The following is a 15,867-nucleotide window of genomic DNA, read 5'->3' on the forward strand; positions in this document are numbered from 1 at the left end:
TGACGCTGGGAAAAAAAATTGGCATTTCAAACAAATTTATGATATTTTACAATGGGTTTGTGATGCAATGATTCCGAACTTAACAAATCAAGTGTGAAATATTTTTTGGTAATTGTATAGAGATAATTCAGTTTTATTTACCATGTAAAAAATAAGTTTAGGCTTAGTATAAATACTACGTTTGATTGTTAATCTTTGTAGGTTTCGAAAAAATAATTTACTTGACTCAACATATACATGGAACGCACTTATCGAAAATCATCTTGACATCAACAAATAAGTGTCCATACGACAATCCTCACTGGTCATTCACATGGCTTATATTTTTTTCTTTCATATAGAATTATGTATTTAAAGTTTTGCTTTAATAATATTGATATTATTTTACAAAATTGTATACTACATTACTCGAAGAGACTAGTTTAAAAAAAAAAAATTTATCTTATAGGTAGTGGTATCCATTTTCTTCTTTTAGCTAAACATATTTTTCTTGAAAAATATATATATATTCAACAATCAAGGAACCAAATACTGAACAGTAAATGGTAAAAGGAAAAATTCTGAGCAAAATATTTTTCAGAATAACATTATTCGTCGTACTCAATTGTTTTATACAATATTTTTCACTTTCCAGACGCGTATAGAAAAATAAATAATACTCCTAACAGAATCTGAAAATAAATGCTCCTCCTAGTCCACAATACAACGAATCCCATCTGGGTTGGGAGAGGGTATTATTTGATTTTTTTTCCTTAAAAAGCCAACCTAGTAATAACCCTGTTTTATTGAAAACATCGGATTTGTCTTTTGTAAGTGATGTCGAATGTTGTTGTATACGACTCTCACGAACTAAAATCTTTGCCAATTCTCTCCTTTTCCCCCCTTTCTTTCCCTCTTCTCTCAGCCCCGTGGCTCATTCCAAATACTTACGAACAACATCCCACTTATTACTGTAAAACTTCCGATCAAAAACTTTGTACTCTATTAGCACGTCGTGAATAATCGAACTATGCTCTGATCCGCAAAATTCCTGTTTTCTGAGATCCGTAAGATTTCTATTCTCAGTACGTGTTCGTCGTGTTGATTTCTGTTTCTTTTCTCTCTCTGTGTGAGTGTATTTGTTTTCTTCTTTTTGGTGCTGATACGAGATATAGTAAACTCTTGTGGGTGCTTATTCATTGAATTACGAAATACTCAGTCAATTCTTACAAGAAAATTCTGTTTCATATGTAGCAGTTGTTTCATAGCATTTTAGGAATTAGGACAAAACTTGTTTTCGGTTCTTTCTTTTGTGCTCGTCATGCGAATGTTGCTGTTGAGATCTTTAATTAGTTCTGATATAAATGAAACAATTGTTATTTCTTGATTTATATATGACGTTGGGTAATTGGATGATAAAAAAACGTTAGTATTAATTGAATATACTAAATTGGAACCCTGTGCTTTTTTTCCCCCTCTTATGAGTTACATAGTTACATTGACATCTGTTTGAAATTGCAAATCAAGCACATTTACTTGTTTATTACTTCCCTTTTTTACTTGTATATATTAGGATGTTTGTTTTCTTAACAACATGCAAGTGCTTGCATATTAAGGCTTACGGGTTAGCAAGGTTGCGGGAGGTAGAGCGCGTGTGACGGTTGTTTGCAATGAGATGTTGTTTGGTGAAAATGTGAATTATTGGTCTTCTATAAACACCTCTATTAAATGACACAATAAATAAGGAGCTCGGGAAGATGTCATATATCTAGTGAGGGCAGAAGGTGTAGGCTGCACGCAAGTTGCATTTTGTTATGCAGACAAGAAGAGGGGCAGTACCTCCACTCCATAGAAAAGTAACAAACAGAGGGAAGAGGGGTATGCCCATGATGTAGTGGCAAGTGCAGCACTAACCATTAACTGTGACTGATAACACCTTTCACCTTAAAATGCAGTGGAAGTTGAATCTTGGTAATTTAAAAACTCGCACGCCTTGATTATATCAGTGTTAAACAATGGTCTGAGAATTGCTTCTTACCTGATTGTATTTCTCAAACCAAAATTTGTTTGTTGATATGGGAAGGTACGGGGACGGGCTTATTATCCATCGAGCTTCGAACTATGCACCATTAGTCCTTGGGGATTTCTCGGTTACCAAAAAAAATGGTTGATATGGGGTAGTCAAACTCTTCATCTACATCCTCAATGATTACTTTCCATGAAAACTATTGAGCATTATTTTCTCTCATTGTTTCCATGTCATCTGAAATCTATAATACAATTCCAGATCAATCATGGCAATAAAAGGAAATCCAGGAGATAACAGAAGCCGAGGTCCGTTGCCAATATTTGTTGTAGTTGGACTTTGTTGTTTTTTCTATCTTCTAGGAGCATGGCAAAGAAGTGGTTTTGGGAAGGGAGACAGCATAGCTCTTCAGATGACAAATAAGGCAGAGGACTGCAGCATCCTCTCCAATCTAGAATATGAAACTCATCATGGTGATCAAAGCGGTACGGTTGATGATCCCAAGCTGGAAGTCAAGCAGTTTGAGCCTTGTGGTGAGCAATATGTTGATTACACGCCGTGTCATGATCAGATGCGAGCAATGACATTTCCTAGAGAAAATATGAACTACAGAGAGAGACATTGCCCTCCAGAGGAAGAGAAGCTGCATTGTCTTATTCCAGCCCCAAAAGGATATGTGACTCCTTTTCAATGGCCGAAGAGTCGTGATTACGTACCCTTTGCAAATGCACCACATAAAAGTTTAACAGTTGAGAAGGCAGTGCAAAACTGGGTCCAATATGAAGGGAATTTATTTAGATTTCCAGGTGGTGGAACTCAATTCCCACATGGGGCAGATGCATATATTGACCAACTTGCTTCTGTGATCCCAATGGACAATGGTACAGTTCGAACTGCATTGGATACCGGTTGTGGGGTGAGTAGAAGCTTGTCAATATATTCTTATCTCTTCACTAGCCGTCTTTACTGCTCTAATCTGGATGCACTTACTCTCGGTTTCAGATGATTTAGCTGCTGCTTTTTCTTTGCATTATCTATCTGATAGTTGTACTCTTTGGTTGAATACTTTACGTTTACAATATCAGTTAAGATTCATTTTCATGACAGCTGGTAGTTTGTACAATTTTGCACTATTTTCTTGGTTTCCTCTTCTTTTGCGAGGTTAAAGCTTTTACTTTTATTGCTGTTTCCATCATAATGATGTATGTTTCTACGCCAATTCAATCTCTTAATGTTTGACCAATGGCATATGGCATCTTAGGTTGCAAGTTGGGGTGCATACCTTTTCAAGAAGAATGTTATAGCCATGTCATTCGCACCAAGAGATTCACATGAAGCTCAAGTCCAATTTGCTTTGGAAAGAGGTGTGCCAGCCGTTATTGGTGTACTTGGAACCGTAAAATTGCCATTTCCATCAAGGGCCTTTGATATGGCTCATTGTTCACGATGTTTGATTCCATGGGCTGCAAATGGTGAGCATCTTTTTCTGGATATTTTCGTTCTCCGCGGTCTTTTAGTCTAATTAGAAATCTGATAAGGCAGGGGACTGCTCCACTAGAAAGATGCCACCTATCTTGTTAGGCATATGTGCTTTTCATTTAGTATTCTAGGCTCTTCTTTTGGCGTGTATATGATACCTTGGCATTACAAACTAATTGGTATTAAGACTTAGTTTTTGTTGTAACATTTTTATTAGATCTGGTATTTGTGGATCTTTTTCGCTTGGTGAAAGATTTGTCTGTTAGTGTAGGGTAAATATGATATTTAGTGAACTCTTCTTCTGGAGAAACCCTTATGTAGGGTAAATATGATATTTAGTGAACTCTTCTTCTGGAGAAACCCTTATTTACCTTGAAAGATAAATAATTTAATATTAGAAAAAATAGACCGGAATGGATATACAATATTCATATAGTAAACTCCTACTAGTAATCAACCTAGCTCAAGTCATCCTCAAACTAAACACAAGCTTTTATTAGGAACCATTTTCCAGCATCAATTGCCAATCCAGAATAATCCTAGATTGATTATCCCTTTCCATTTTGGATTGCCAAAACAATTTTCACTTTAAACTTTCCAATGAAAACTGTCCTATGCTAATAAGCCACATGTTCCCCTTTATTAAAGAATACACATTTCTTTGTCTCATTTTAGAAACCCTGCAAGTCAAATAAGATGTTTTACTTGTACTGTACTTAAACATACATTTGTACCTGGTCAACAACTTTCGTAACGTGCATCTACATGCAAAGCATGTCTTTCTTTTTCCCTTTTTGGGTTCCCCCCTTGGTGTTAGAGAAGGAACTTTAGGAGTAAGCAATGTGTTTTTGGTTTTGATAAGTCTTATTCTGAAAGAAGATAGTGCATGTGGATGCTGATGAGGATTGGAAATTTGCTCTATTGGCTGTTTTTGTATTTTGTATTTTTTTAATTACGTTCTTCCTTCAATTATCTTTTATTATTTTTCTGATAACTTCTGAGCTACTCTTTTAAGGTGGAATGTACATGATGGAAGTGGATCGCGTGCTCAGACCAGGGGGGTACTGGATACTTTCAGGTCCTCCCATCAACTGGCGGACTAATTATCAAGCATGGCAGCGACCTAAAGAGGAGCTGGAAGAGGAACAAAGAATGATTGAAGAGATAGCTGAACTTCTCTGCTGGGAAAAGAAATATGAGAAAGGTGAGATAGCAATATGGAGAAAACGAGTAAACAATGAGTACTGCAGTGAACGAGATTCTCGTGTAACTCTATGTGAATCCTTGAAGTCAGAAAATGTCTGGTAACTTCTTGCACCTTATAATGTTATTCATCAAAATTGCAATTCTCAAATGGCCAAATAAATGAGGATTTTCTTATCCTTTATTGTATTATTCAATGGATGCACAAAGCTGTAATGGCAAGCATAATTGAAGTTATTATAGAGGACCCTTTTTATGATTTTTGTCAGTCTCTATAGGTAAAGTCTTTGCTCTTAAGATTTAGAGTGGCAGTGATGTTTGATTATGATGTGGTGTGTTTAGTAGTCAAAGGGGATATCATAAGTTCTTTTATAGTATTTTTATCATTATATTTTGTTGCCGTGTCCTGTGTCTTTCGTCATCTATGACCAAGCATTTCATATTCCTACAAGCACTTGCTGTTCCATACCAAAATCGTTTCATTCCCTTCTTATAGTGAATGTGAGATGTTGAAAACCACAAAATGTTTGCTATAAAATATGAGCACGATAATGCTTATTAAAAGTACTGAATTGCATTACTTTTCGACTATAAATGGGAATCTGACAATTTTGAGTTCTCTATGACTTTGGTGTTGAAGTTTTTGGTCTCCATCTGATTACGTGATATTAAACCAATATATTGCTATAGGTATAAGAAGATGGAGGCATGTGTAACTCTGTATCCTGAAACAACCAATTCTGATGAAGTTGCTGGTGGAGAGCTCAAGCCATTTCCGGAGAGACTTAATGCTATTCCTCCAAGAATAGCAAGTGGATCTGTTCCTGGAGTCTCTGTTGACTCATTCCAGGAGGAGGACAAGTTGTGGAAAAAGCATGTGAAAGCTTATAAGAGAGTTAACAAATTCCTTGACACTGGGAGGTATCGCAATATACTAGATATGAATGCTGGCCTAGGAAGTTTTGCTGCAGCGCTAGAGTCACCTAAACTGTGGGTTATGAATGTTATGCCAACTAAAGCTGAAAGCGACACTCTTGGCGTATTATATGAACGAGGCCTGATTGGCATATACCATGACTGGTAACTATATGAAGCTCTCTTATCTTTTATCATTGTTCTCTAGCATCAGTTCCACCTTCTTTTCATTAATTCTAGATGGTAAGTTGTAAAAGAATAAGTAAATAAAAGAATGTTGTGGAAACAAGAAGACGTACAATCCATTGGTCTGACTGTTAAGTTTATTTTGAGAGATGGTTCGTTCTCTTTGTCTTCTTACTGTGTTGTAGTTGCATCAGATACTGTCCAAGTTTAAATTCTTAGATATGTTTAGCAAGCAGAATAGCTTCTCTATCTGTGACTATGCATAGGTTAAAATTGTCAAATCATGACAACTACTTTTTTGCTTCTTATATGTTTCCCACTCACTTCTCATTGAAACAGAGGTCGTGTATCTTCCAGTTAATGATAATTGTAATTGCAGTTTCTTTTTATTTTACTCATTGAGTAGTTGCTGCTTCTTGATATTTGATGTATAGGAGGATGCATCTTCATTGCATGTCCCACAAATATAAACATAACATTTAAGTACCTGTTGAGCTCAGAATGGGTAGAGCTATACATTTGTTAGGCCGGTCATGCTGCCAAAAGCAGAACAAAGATAACAATTTGCTGGTTAAACACCTCAGGAGCTCAGCCAGCATATGTTTGAACTTGTTACTGCATAACAGTAGTCAGGACATGCCCTTTTACTGATTTTGAGACGAGAGGGGCATAGAATTTCCCAGGATGGGGAAGACTTTAGGTGCAACCATCTTTTCATATTCGTATACCTGTGTAGTTTTCTTTCAGATGGAAAAGGGCATTAGTCTGGTTTGACCTTCAATCATGATCACTACTTTATATAGTCCTTTTATATGACATTGAAGATACTATTTCTACCCCCCAGGTTGCATGCCTCAGCATTCTCAGTTGACGGTAATAGCGTGACAGGACTACCGTTCTGTTTGAGCTTGTATTCAACTCTAAATCCCCCTCTTTGCATATATGTCGGAGATAGCTTGAGATTTGACTTTATAGGGAGTTTTTTGCATGATTTCTTCTGTTCGTGATGCTAAAATTGCAACACTATGAGCCAACCCTTCTCTGTTGGTGCTGATGCTTTTTTTAATGCTTTTACTTTTATAAGGGTAGGGGAGATTTTGGTATCTTGTGAATTTGCTATCTTGAGCTTTCCTTACTTTTTCTTGTTTTTCAAGTCTCTTATTGTTTGTTTCATCTTCCAAATTCAGGTGTGAAGCCTTCTCTACCTACCCTCGGACGTATGACCTTATTCATGCAAATGGAGTTTTCAGCTTATATAAGGACAAGTAAGTTCTTCAGACTCCACTTGATCTGCAGAATCTAGAGCATTTTAATTTAACTTCTTCCAATAGTTTGTCATGGAGACAAACTCCTTATGGTAGAAGGGTACCATGTATTTAGCAGGTAGATGAAGCAATTTTCTTTATTAGACTTTTTTTTGGGGGGGGGGGGGGGGGTTTGGACTTCCGGTCCATAATATTTCAAAAGCATTATCTTACACTTGGAGTTCTCTAATATACTCTAGTGGTTATATCTCTAGTATACTAAGAGTCTTCTAGTAAGCAATAATCTTCTGGTTGGTATCACCTTTACAAATTTTCAACTTCCATCTTTTTCTATCTTTTGCTGGATCTGCCTAGGTTCCGAGATATTCTAAATCTTTTGTGTTAACTTCTTTCCATGTGATTTTTTACCTCTTCCTCTTTTAACACCTTCAATCGTCATGTTTTCACATCTATGAACCGCAGAACCGGTGCATTTGAAGTCCTATGTAACACATGGCGAAACCATCTCAAGTCACATTCTCTCCTTTTATCCTCTATATGCGCTAGCTGCATCTTCTGACGGAATTGATCAGTTCAATATTATCTAATCTTGTATGATTGCAGATCCATCTTAACATTTGCATCTATGCGATACACATCTTGTGGATATGTTGGGCTTAGAGGCCCAACATTCACTCCCTAGAACATTGCTGGTTTTACCGTCGTTCTATACAACATTATGTTCTAGTCAGAAAAAAAATGATACGTCTAAATCCAGACATATCCTTCATTGCTAATAGTTTCAGTAATCTAAATCTTGATCAGAAGTTTCTGTGATCAGACTAACAAAGAACATCTAACCAGCACGCTCGTCGAGTTAGATTTGTAAACTTTCTGATTATGTGAGTATTTCTACTGCATCTGAGTTTCTTTGAATATACTTGCATACAGATGTAATGTTGAAGACATTCTACTAGAGATGGACAGGATTCTTAGACCAGAAGGTGCAGTTATATTCCGAGATCATGTAGATATTCTTGGCCAAGTAAAACGAATTGCAACTGGTATGAGGTGGAAGACAAAAACGGTAGATAATGAGGATGGTCCTCTTATTCCAGAAAAGCTTTTGTTTGCTGTCAAAAGATACTGGGTTGTTGGAGATAACAACTCCACCGCCTTATAGTGAATGGCGGGAAGAGATCCCTGTACGCCAGAGTTAGTATGATTATTTTTCCCCTGGGAATTCAAAGTTGACAACTAAAAGAAGAGATCCCTGCAGTTTGCCATGGTAATCTTTTTCTTTTTTTTTTCTTTTTCTTTTTCTTTCTTCTTATTTAGTGGTTGCAGGTAAGAAAAGTTTTTAGTTTCTTATGCCTCATTGATTGTATATTAAAGGGCTTCATCTCGATCTCTTTGTGTAGTACTTATGCCTCATTGATTGCTTATTAAAGGGTTTCATCTCGATCTCTTTGTGTAGTATTATTACTATTATTATTGCTATCTTCTTTCTTGATTTACTTTGATATATACCATGTATTTGTAGCAGTTTTTCAGAGTTTCAGCTCAGCAGAATGAGTTATTTATTGTTAGGAATCAGACTTACTTTCTAATGTCCTATTTTTCAAGAACATCCAACTGTGAAACAGTTTATTACAGAACTGGACATGGGCCAGGTTACTTTCAATGTTGAAACAGATTGATATGCAACCATCTGAGATCCAACTAGGCATTTATCTAACAGAAATGCCAAAGCAAAAACCGTGTACGCATAAATCAGTCTGTTAAATTGATAACCCTTAACCATGGGTAGCCAAATCATTGAACTACTGAATTTTGGAGAGGCATCAAAATTCATTATGGTGTGTTTTCTTGAGTCCCTACCTCACTTGGATGAGTGGTGGACTTTTGTCTTTGTTTTTGAGTTTTCTTTTGAGCCTCTTGTTATCTGCTGCCAATTCGCAGAAGTCCCATTGCATTTATTATCTGTAGTTAATATTGCATTCTTCCTGTGGATGTAATGACTGACTAAAACTGCAAACTATTAGGTATAGAATGGAAGATATCTTTAGTTAAAAGAACACTGGAGGTACTGTAAAGTCTGATTTATTGTGTTAGATTTGGTGAGAGATTATAAGGCTGTCAATACTAGGCTTCTCCAAACATGTAGGATCCACCATCTTAAAGCTACCCGATCCCCTTCCCTCATGTTTCCATGAAAAGCCATGTTATAAAGGAGTGCATACAGAACCAAGAGAAAACAAAACCTCTTCAAATCAAAATTCATCCTATGACTTTCAATTCTTTTAACTTTTGCTTCTAAAGTAAGTTGCTCCCTCCAAAATATTTTGAGACCTATGTATGTTGCTAAGCTGCTTTATATAAGTCAATTTGATTGATACCTCCGAAGATATTAATACGTACAAGTCCTCTCGAACTTTTGTTTCTTCTAGCTTTTCTGTAACTTTTCGGAAGAAAAAACTTTTTGTTTTCTCCATGGCAGCCGATGATAATGTGACCAGCCTTCGTATTGCATCATTTTCTTGTTATCTCAGCAACCCTGAAGAGAGCTTTGTACAGAAAATTGGTGGTGCAGTTGAGTCTGCTCTTATTTCACCCCCTGAGACCCCATTTTCCTCAACTGCAGTAAACGCTGCTACTGCAAAGCCCTCCTCAAAAAGCAACCAAGATAACCTCGCGAATCTTCGTGTTGAGTCTTTTTCTTCTTGTCTCAAAACTAAGGAAGAAAACTTTGCGTTTACGAATTCAGCAGCTCCCGTTCAAGATCCTACTATTGCATTTGTATTTCCTCAACAGGTAAAGCAACTAGAACGAAACAAGTCCAAAGATGGAGAGATTAGCATATTTGGTGCTGACAAGTACTTCAACATGGACTTGGATTATGGAGCTGCCCATCTCCCTCCAGCTGGGGTGATGAAGTACAGGGGAATAGATCCACCAAACCTGAAACCCAATGTACGGTCAGGAACTCCTAGCATTTGTTCTGAGGCAAGCAGCTGGAACAGTCAAAATGCACTGTTACAAAATATTCGGCGAAATGGATGTCAGACAAAGCAGAAGAAGATGACAAGAAGAAGATTTTTGGACAGCTTCAGCTGTCAACCTTGTTCGGACAAGAAAGCAGTTTATGTGGATGAAAGCATAGGACATGGAATTTCCCAGCCAGGACCAAAGCATGGGGTAGGTCCTTTTGCGTTGAGTTTGGCTCAGGATCAAAGCATTGAAGAGCAGAGGAAATCACTCGAAGTGTTTGGCTCTGGCAAAATGGGAAAAGGAGATATAGCAGTGAACTTGGAGAGGAAACTCTCTATGTTAACTTGGGACGCTATTCCTAAAGCCCAAAACCTCCCTACAACTACCAACGGAAGCAGCACGGTCTGTGATGACATGGCTAGTGATGCTAGCTCCGATTTATTCGAAATTGAGAATATATCCAGCAGTGGATATGGACTTGTGAATACACAAACTTCAGGTGATTATATGTCTGGCAGTTGCATGTCTCCAACAACTCAGTACGCGCCAAGTGAGGTCAGCATTGAGTGGAGCGTTGTCACAGCCAGTGCTGCTGAGTACTCGTCCATTATCTCTGATTATGATGAAAAGAACTTTGGCATTAGTGGTAACATAAATTCAAGAAATGCAACCAATAAAACCACCAAAAACAAGAACACAGTAGGCAAAGAGGTGCAAAAAACTCGCCCTAGTACTGGGCTTTTAGGTTGCAAGAGCCAAAAAGCGGTAAATGTGGCTGAAACTGTGCATAAGACTAGTGAGAAAGCAAAACAAAGATGATTTAATTTCCTCTTAGTTCAGTAAATTTGAGAGAATAAGATTTTCTTATTGAAAAGGAGTGTAAAACTTAATGGTCTAATTGAACCTGTACTTGGTATAATCTTGGTTTAATCCCTTTCTGTCCTTAATAAAGGAATAGTTTGTATTATTGTAGCTAATTTGTCTTCCTCTTAACTGCTATTCTACCTCGCCGTCAGTAAAGCTGTATATTAGTGTCCCTTTTGTGTCAAGAAAAGCCACAGCAGCCGTCATACATAAAAGCATATAGGTTTTCTCTCCAAGACAATAAAACCTAGTTTAAACCACAAAAAAGGTAGCCATCGGCCTGGCTTGTCTGAAAAGAAGATATTATATGGTTTGTTTATATGTTTTCTGCTTTCCTTATGCTCTCCTGATTCCATATAGTTGGTGTTCATCAACATTTGAGCATCTACATAGAAACAAAGCTACTTTCCAAAAGACATTTTTGCCTCACTTAAAAGTCATCAAATCCAAATATTGAAGTTGGCATGCACCTATGTCCAAACCCAAAAGGCCCTACTTGAACAGAATCTTGCTTCAAAATGAGATACACATTTGGATTTTAAACTGATGCCTTCAAGTGATGCTGTCTGCCTTGTCCATTGACAAAGTTTTCATTAGTGTTGAAATATTTGATATACTTTTCTTCTATGTCCGACCAACATGGTTGGGGGAGTGTGGCCATGCGACTTCCAAACCTAAGTAGTAGAATATTCCACTTGATTTTGAACTGTTTTATATGTAGCAGGTGCACTCGATCCCAAGTGTGTCCAACTATGTTATCCGTAAGTCTTGTACAGAAGATCTGTATAAGAGAGTAAGTTGAGCTCTTAGCTAATATTGTTTCCACTAGTTGAATATCTGTAGTTGAAATATTGTGTAAACTCTACTGACCCATGACATAATTAAGAAATTAAAAGTGGGCATTCTCTTAATAACTTAAACTTTTAGACTAAATGGTCATATATTTTTATATAGTCAAAGCAGATGTCCTAGGTTCAAATGTAGCGCACGTAAAAAAAAAAAAAAATTTACAATTAAAAAAATACTATCTTTTATACTTAAGCTTTTCAAATGAAATGATCTCACACTATAATAGGCTCCGCTAGCAATATTGGAAAATTTAAACAAAATCCTCCCAAGGCACTTCCTACCAGTTCTTTGTGTCCCCTAACCAGTTAATTGGATAACAACATTTTCAAGAGAACAATAGGATAAGCTTTGCCAAAACATCATATGCCAATTGCCATTAATGTATAATTTTAGTGGCTTTCATTGTCCTATTCGAAAGCACAAAAATTATATCTTAAAAAATTGCGTAACATGTCGACAGGGTGGGAAGAGACCACGTGTTCAATCTGTTAACGACTCTAAACTGTGGAAGCAGATAGATCTTGATGCAAGAGGTGGTGAGTAGGAACTCTAGAGTATAATTATAAGATTAATTATATACTTCTAATATATAAGTATGAGTTCAATAATTGGAAGAATCAAAAGGAAATGTCAATCAAGATAACATAACCACATGACAATCATGCCTGAATGTGCTTGGACCTTGTCGGTTAAAAATTCTTAATTTTGTAGTCATCCTAATCCTCTATTTGGAAGCGAATATAAGATGGATTCTCTAGTTTCTAACTGTAGTTAATTATTACATCTCTCTGAATAATTTTTTTTAAACATTTGCTTATAATGTATGGTTTCGATGAAGGTGCCACAATAGTGTAACAATCTATGTCCATTGCATATATTATCCGTTTTGGCCCAAAGGGCATGTACCATATGAATTTATACTATATCATATAAAACTCTTTAATTTCCTCTCATTTCAATGTGAGATTCATCTAAGATGTCATGTGCACCCCTCAGTTCTTCTCTTTGACCTGCCATCCAACATAGGCGTCACAAATATAAAGGTCTCGTGTTTTTTATACGGATTAATAGTGAAGAAAATATAAGCTATAGATTGCGATCAAGGAGGAGTAAGCATATGGAGTCATGTGGTTGATATATGCCTTGATTTAAGATAGAAGAAAGTTAGAAGCTAAACTAATAGCAAAAGATTGTGGTATAATATGTAGCTGTTTCTGATAGGCTTATTTACTCTAGTAGCTGCTCTGACATTGAAAGAAGAATGTTTGGAGAGACTTCAAAAGAATGTTGGATAGCTGCCACCAAAGTTAAAGATGGGGTGACTAAGGTGTGACTGAGTTAACATTTATTACATTGGTAGGCCAAGCAATGGGAATGTTTGTCAAGAGGGACCAATAGGAGTTGTGTATCAATGTCAAAGTAGGGTTTGAGGACGACCATATTAATATTTAATTAGGAGTTTAGGACCACTCCTTTTAATAAGCTGACCATCCTATATTCAATTTCTTTTCTTTTTTTGCCAATGAGTTCCATTATGGTTGTCAAGAAAAGGACTTAAATTAATAGGGCAACAAATCAGTTAAGGGTAGAAGCCCATGTCGACCTTGTTACAATTCCACTTGCGCACTTCTATCTTTCCTTAGATATCACACAGTATATATTGTTTACATCTTTCTAAAATGTATAGTTATACCCAATTCGTACCTGTTTGTCATGAGATAGTAGTGAAAACGTAGCATATCACATCTATTGAATTAAAATTCATAAATCACGCCTTCTTATTTGTTTTGGGCCTCACTGGACTACACACTCTTACACAATACCCACTTACCTTATTTGGATTAATATAGGAATGGTCCGTTTAATACAAACGTATAACACGAAGCCCATCCATGATGCTGTTGGACTAAAAGGTTATGCTCTGTTTCTCTGGAATGATTTGGGGCAAGTGCATAGATAGTCGATTTCAGGACCCTTATTTAAGATATGTAGCCGAATTTTATATATTTTTGTTAGTTGAACCACTGAAGTTGAAAAAATTCGCGTCTAAAGTTTGGTATATTGTTTGTTCAAACATATTTGAAATTTCTATGAAGTTTAATCGGGCAGTGCTAAACTTCTGGTCTTTTTACCTGAAGTTTGGCTTGGCAGTTCTAAACTTCAAACCGAATATTTGAAGTTAAAACAACCCAACCTAACTTCAAATTCACAAAAGTATGATTTACAAACCATTAAAACTAGTCAAAAGGAAAGTGCCTGTCGAGTGTAAGTAGCCACATTCTCCATTGCGAAACATAAACGTAGTGCAAAAGAAGTGAACTAACCTTTTTTAGTAGTTTTAAAATTTTAAATATCTTTTCAGATTATATTCAAATCATTTATGAACACTTTTGACATTTATCATAATTATTTCGAGTTCAATTCTTACTATTATTTTTTCCAATCAATTCCCAATGTAATAAAGTAGAAAACTAAAAAAAAAAATTCATTGACCCTTAACTATATGCACCCTTAGATGCACCCAAAGTATTAACCATTGTGGCTCACACGGAAAAAGAGTCGCACATAAGGGTGCGCCTGCCCGTGTACTTTCCAAAACTTGACATGACTAACACATTATTATAAACGAGAAGGGTTTTAGCCAAACTTAATCTTATACTGTCACTGTAGACTATTGCCCAATTCAATGTGTTTGCGTGAAATGTCAAATACCTTGATAAGAAACAGAAGCACAAGTTTTACGATTGATACTGATAATTATTAGTTAATCCAGCAGCGTGGACATCTTTTTAACAATAGTATGCACTCTCTAGGTTAGTCCGCTTTCAAGTGCATGGTTATTCTCATAAGCAGTTAGATATTTTTCTTGGATGACCAAGGGTGTTTTAGTAATTTCATGCATGGATATTTCTAGAAGCTGGACCCATTATATTAATGGCAAAGGGTCAAATATACCCACTCTGATTTCGAAAATGGTCTAAGAATACCTCTCGTTATAGTATTGAGTTATTTATACCCCTGCAGTCATACTTTGGGTTCAAATATACCCCTCATTTAAACGGAGGAACACGTGTCATTGTCCTGTTGGTCAATTCTAAATATCTCCTAATTAATTAAAAAGACTTATTATCCATACCCGTTTTTTTTTTTTTTTTTGTAAAAACTGAAAAAATTAATTTTATTTTTTTTATTAAAACTGAAAAAAATAATTTTTTTTTCAGTTTTTACAAAAAAACTGCTTTAGAAAAAACGGAAAAATATTTTCTAAAATAATGTTTTTGTATAAATTAAAAAAATAAAAAGTTGAAAATCAATTTTCTAAAGCAACATTTTTTGTAAAAATCAAAAAAAACTGAATTCTTTTTACTGAAAAAAATGAAAATATTTTTTTTCCACTTTTTACAAAAAAACTGCTTTAAAAAAAATAAAAAATATTTTTTAAAACAATATTTTTGTAAAAACTGAAAAAAAAACTGAAAAGCAATTTTCTAAAGCAGTGTTTTTGTAAAAACTGAAAAAATAAATATTTTCTGCTTTTTCAGTTTTTAGTTAAAAATATTTCAGTTTTTCTAGTTTTTTTTATTGCTTTTCATTGTTTTTCAGTTTTCACAAAAATATTATTTTAGAAAATATTTTTTAGTTTTTTTAAAGCAGTTTTTTTGTAAAACTGGAAAAAAAAATATTTTTGTTTTTTTCAGATTTTAGTAAATTTTATTTTTTATTTTTTTCAGTTTTTATTAAAAAAAAAATATTTTTTGGGTATGAATAATATGTCTTTTTAATTAATTAGGAAATATTTAGAATTGACTAACATAACGATGACACGTGTACCTCCATTTAAACGACGAGTATTTTTAAACCAAAATTATAAGTGCAAAGGTATACATAGCCTAATAATATATTTGACCGTTATATTAATACAACACTCATTGAAATTGGACCACATGGGTCCTTTTGTTCTCCACGTGCTCCACTTTTTACTTTAAAAATTTATTGCCTTTCTTTTATATCTTTCCATTGTCTAATGTCCAGCCACTTCATCTTCTTCATTGGAAAAAGGTACGACTCTCCCAACCTTCTTCAAACCTTCTTATGTCTTCTTCTTCTTCTTTTTGCTTAAAATTTCTTTTT

General features: G+C 35.4%; 2 protein-coding genes across 3 annotated transcripts; both read left to right on the plus strand.

The window, feature by feature from the left end:
• Nucleotides 1-740: 740 nt before the first annotated feature.
• Nucleotides 741-8,496, plus strand: LOC104091965 (probable methyltransferase PMT2). Of its 2 annotated transcripts, none has more exons than XM_009597415.4 (7): nt 741-1,064; nt 2,267-2,921; nt 3,267-3,477; nt 4,500-4,788; nt 5,378-5,767; nt 6,976-7,053; nt 7,984-8,496. In XM_009597415.4, exons 2-7 carry the CDS (start codon nt 2,274-2,276, stop codon nt 8,213-8,215), a joined length of 1,848 nt encoding a protein of 615 aa, XP_009595710.1. In that variant the 5' UTR covers nt 741-1,064; nt 2,267-2,273; the 3' UTR covers nt 8,216-8,496. The 2 variants fall into 2 exon arrangements, with proteins under 2 accessions (XP_009595710.1, XP_009595709.1); XM_009597414.4 differs by having other exon boundaries at nt 741-1,046.
• A 143-nt stretch (nt 8,497-8,639) lies between these two features.
• On the plus strand, nt 8,640-10,995 carry LOC104091964 (protein PHYTOCHROME KINASE SUBSTRATE 3-like). Its single transcript, XM_009597413.4, has one exon. It carries the CDS (start codon nt 9,526-9,528, stop codon nt 10,840-10,842), a length of 1,317 nt encoding a protein of 438 aa, XP_009595708.1. The 5' UTR covers nt 8,640-9,525; the 3' UTR covers nt 10,843-10,995.
• The last annotated feature ends 4,872 nt before the right edge of the window (nt 10,996-15,867 follow it).

The sequence above is a fragment of the Nicotiana tomentosiformis genome, chromosome 3 (genome assembly GCF_000390325.3).
Source record: "Nicotiana tomentosiformis chromosome 3, ASM39032v3, whole genome shotgun sequence".
In the NCBI taxonomy this organism is placed as follows: Eukaryota; Viridiplantae; Streptophyta; class Magnoliopsida; order Solanales; family Solanaceae; genus Nicotiana; species Nicotiana tomentosiformis.

Coding starts and splice junctions, on each gene's coding strand:
- LOC104091965 (XM_009597415.4), top strand. CDS start 2,274: ATGGCAATAAAAGGAAATCCAGGAGATAACAGAAGCCGAGGTCCGTTG. Junction 5,768..6,975: donor ATTGGCATATACCATGACTG/GTAACTATATGA, acceptor TTCCAAATTCAG/GTGTGAAGCCTTCTCTACCT. Junction 7,054..7,983: donor TTCAGCTTATATAAGGACAA/GTAAGTTCTTCA, acceptor ACTTGCATACAG/ATGTAATGTTGAAGACATTC.
- LOC104091964 (XM_009597413.4), top strand. CDS start 9,526: ATGGCAGCCGATGATAATGTGACCAGCCTTCGTATTGCATCATTTTCT.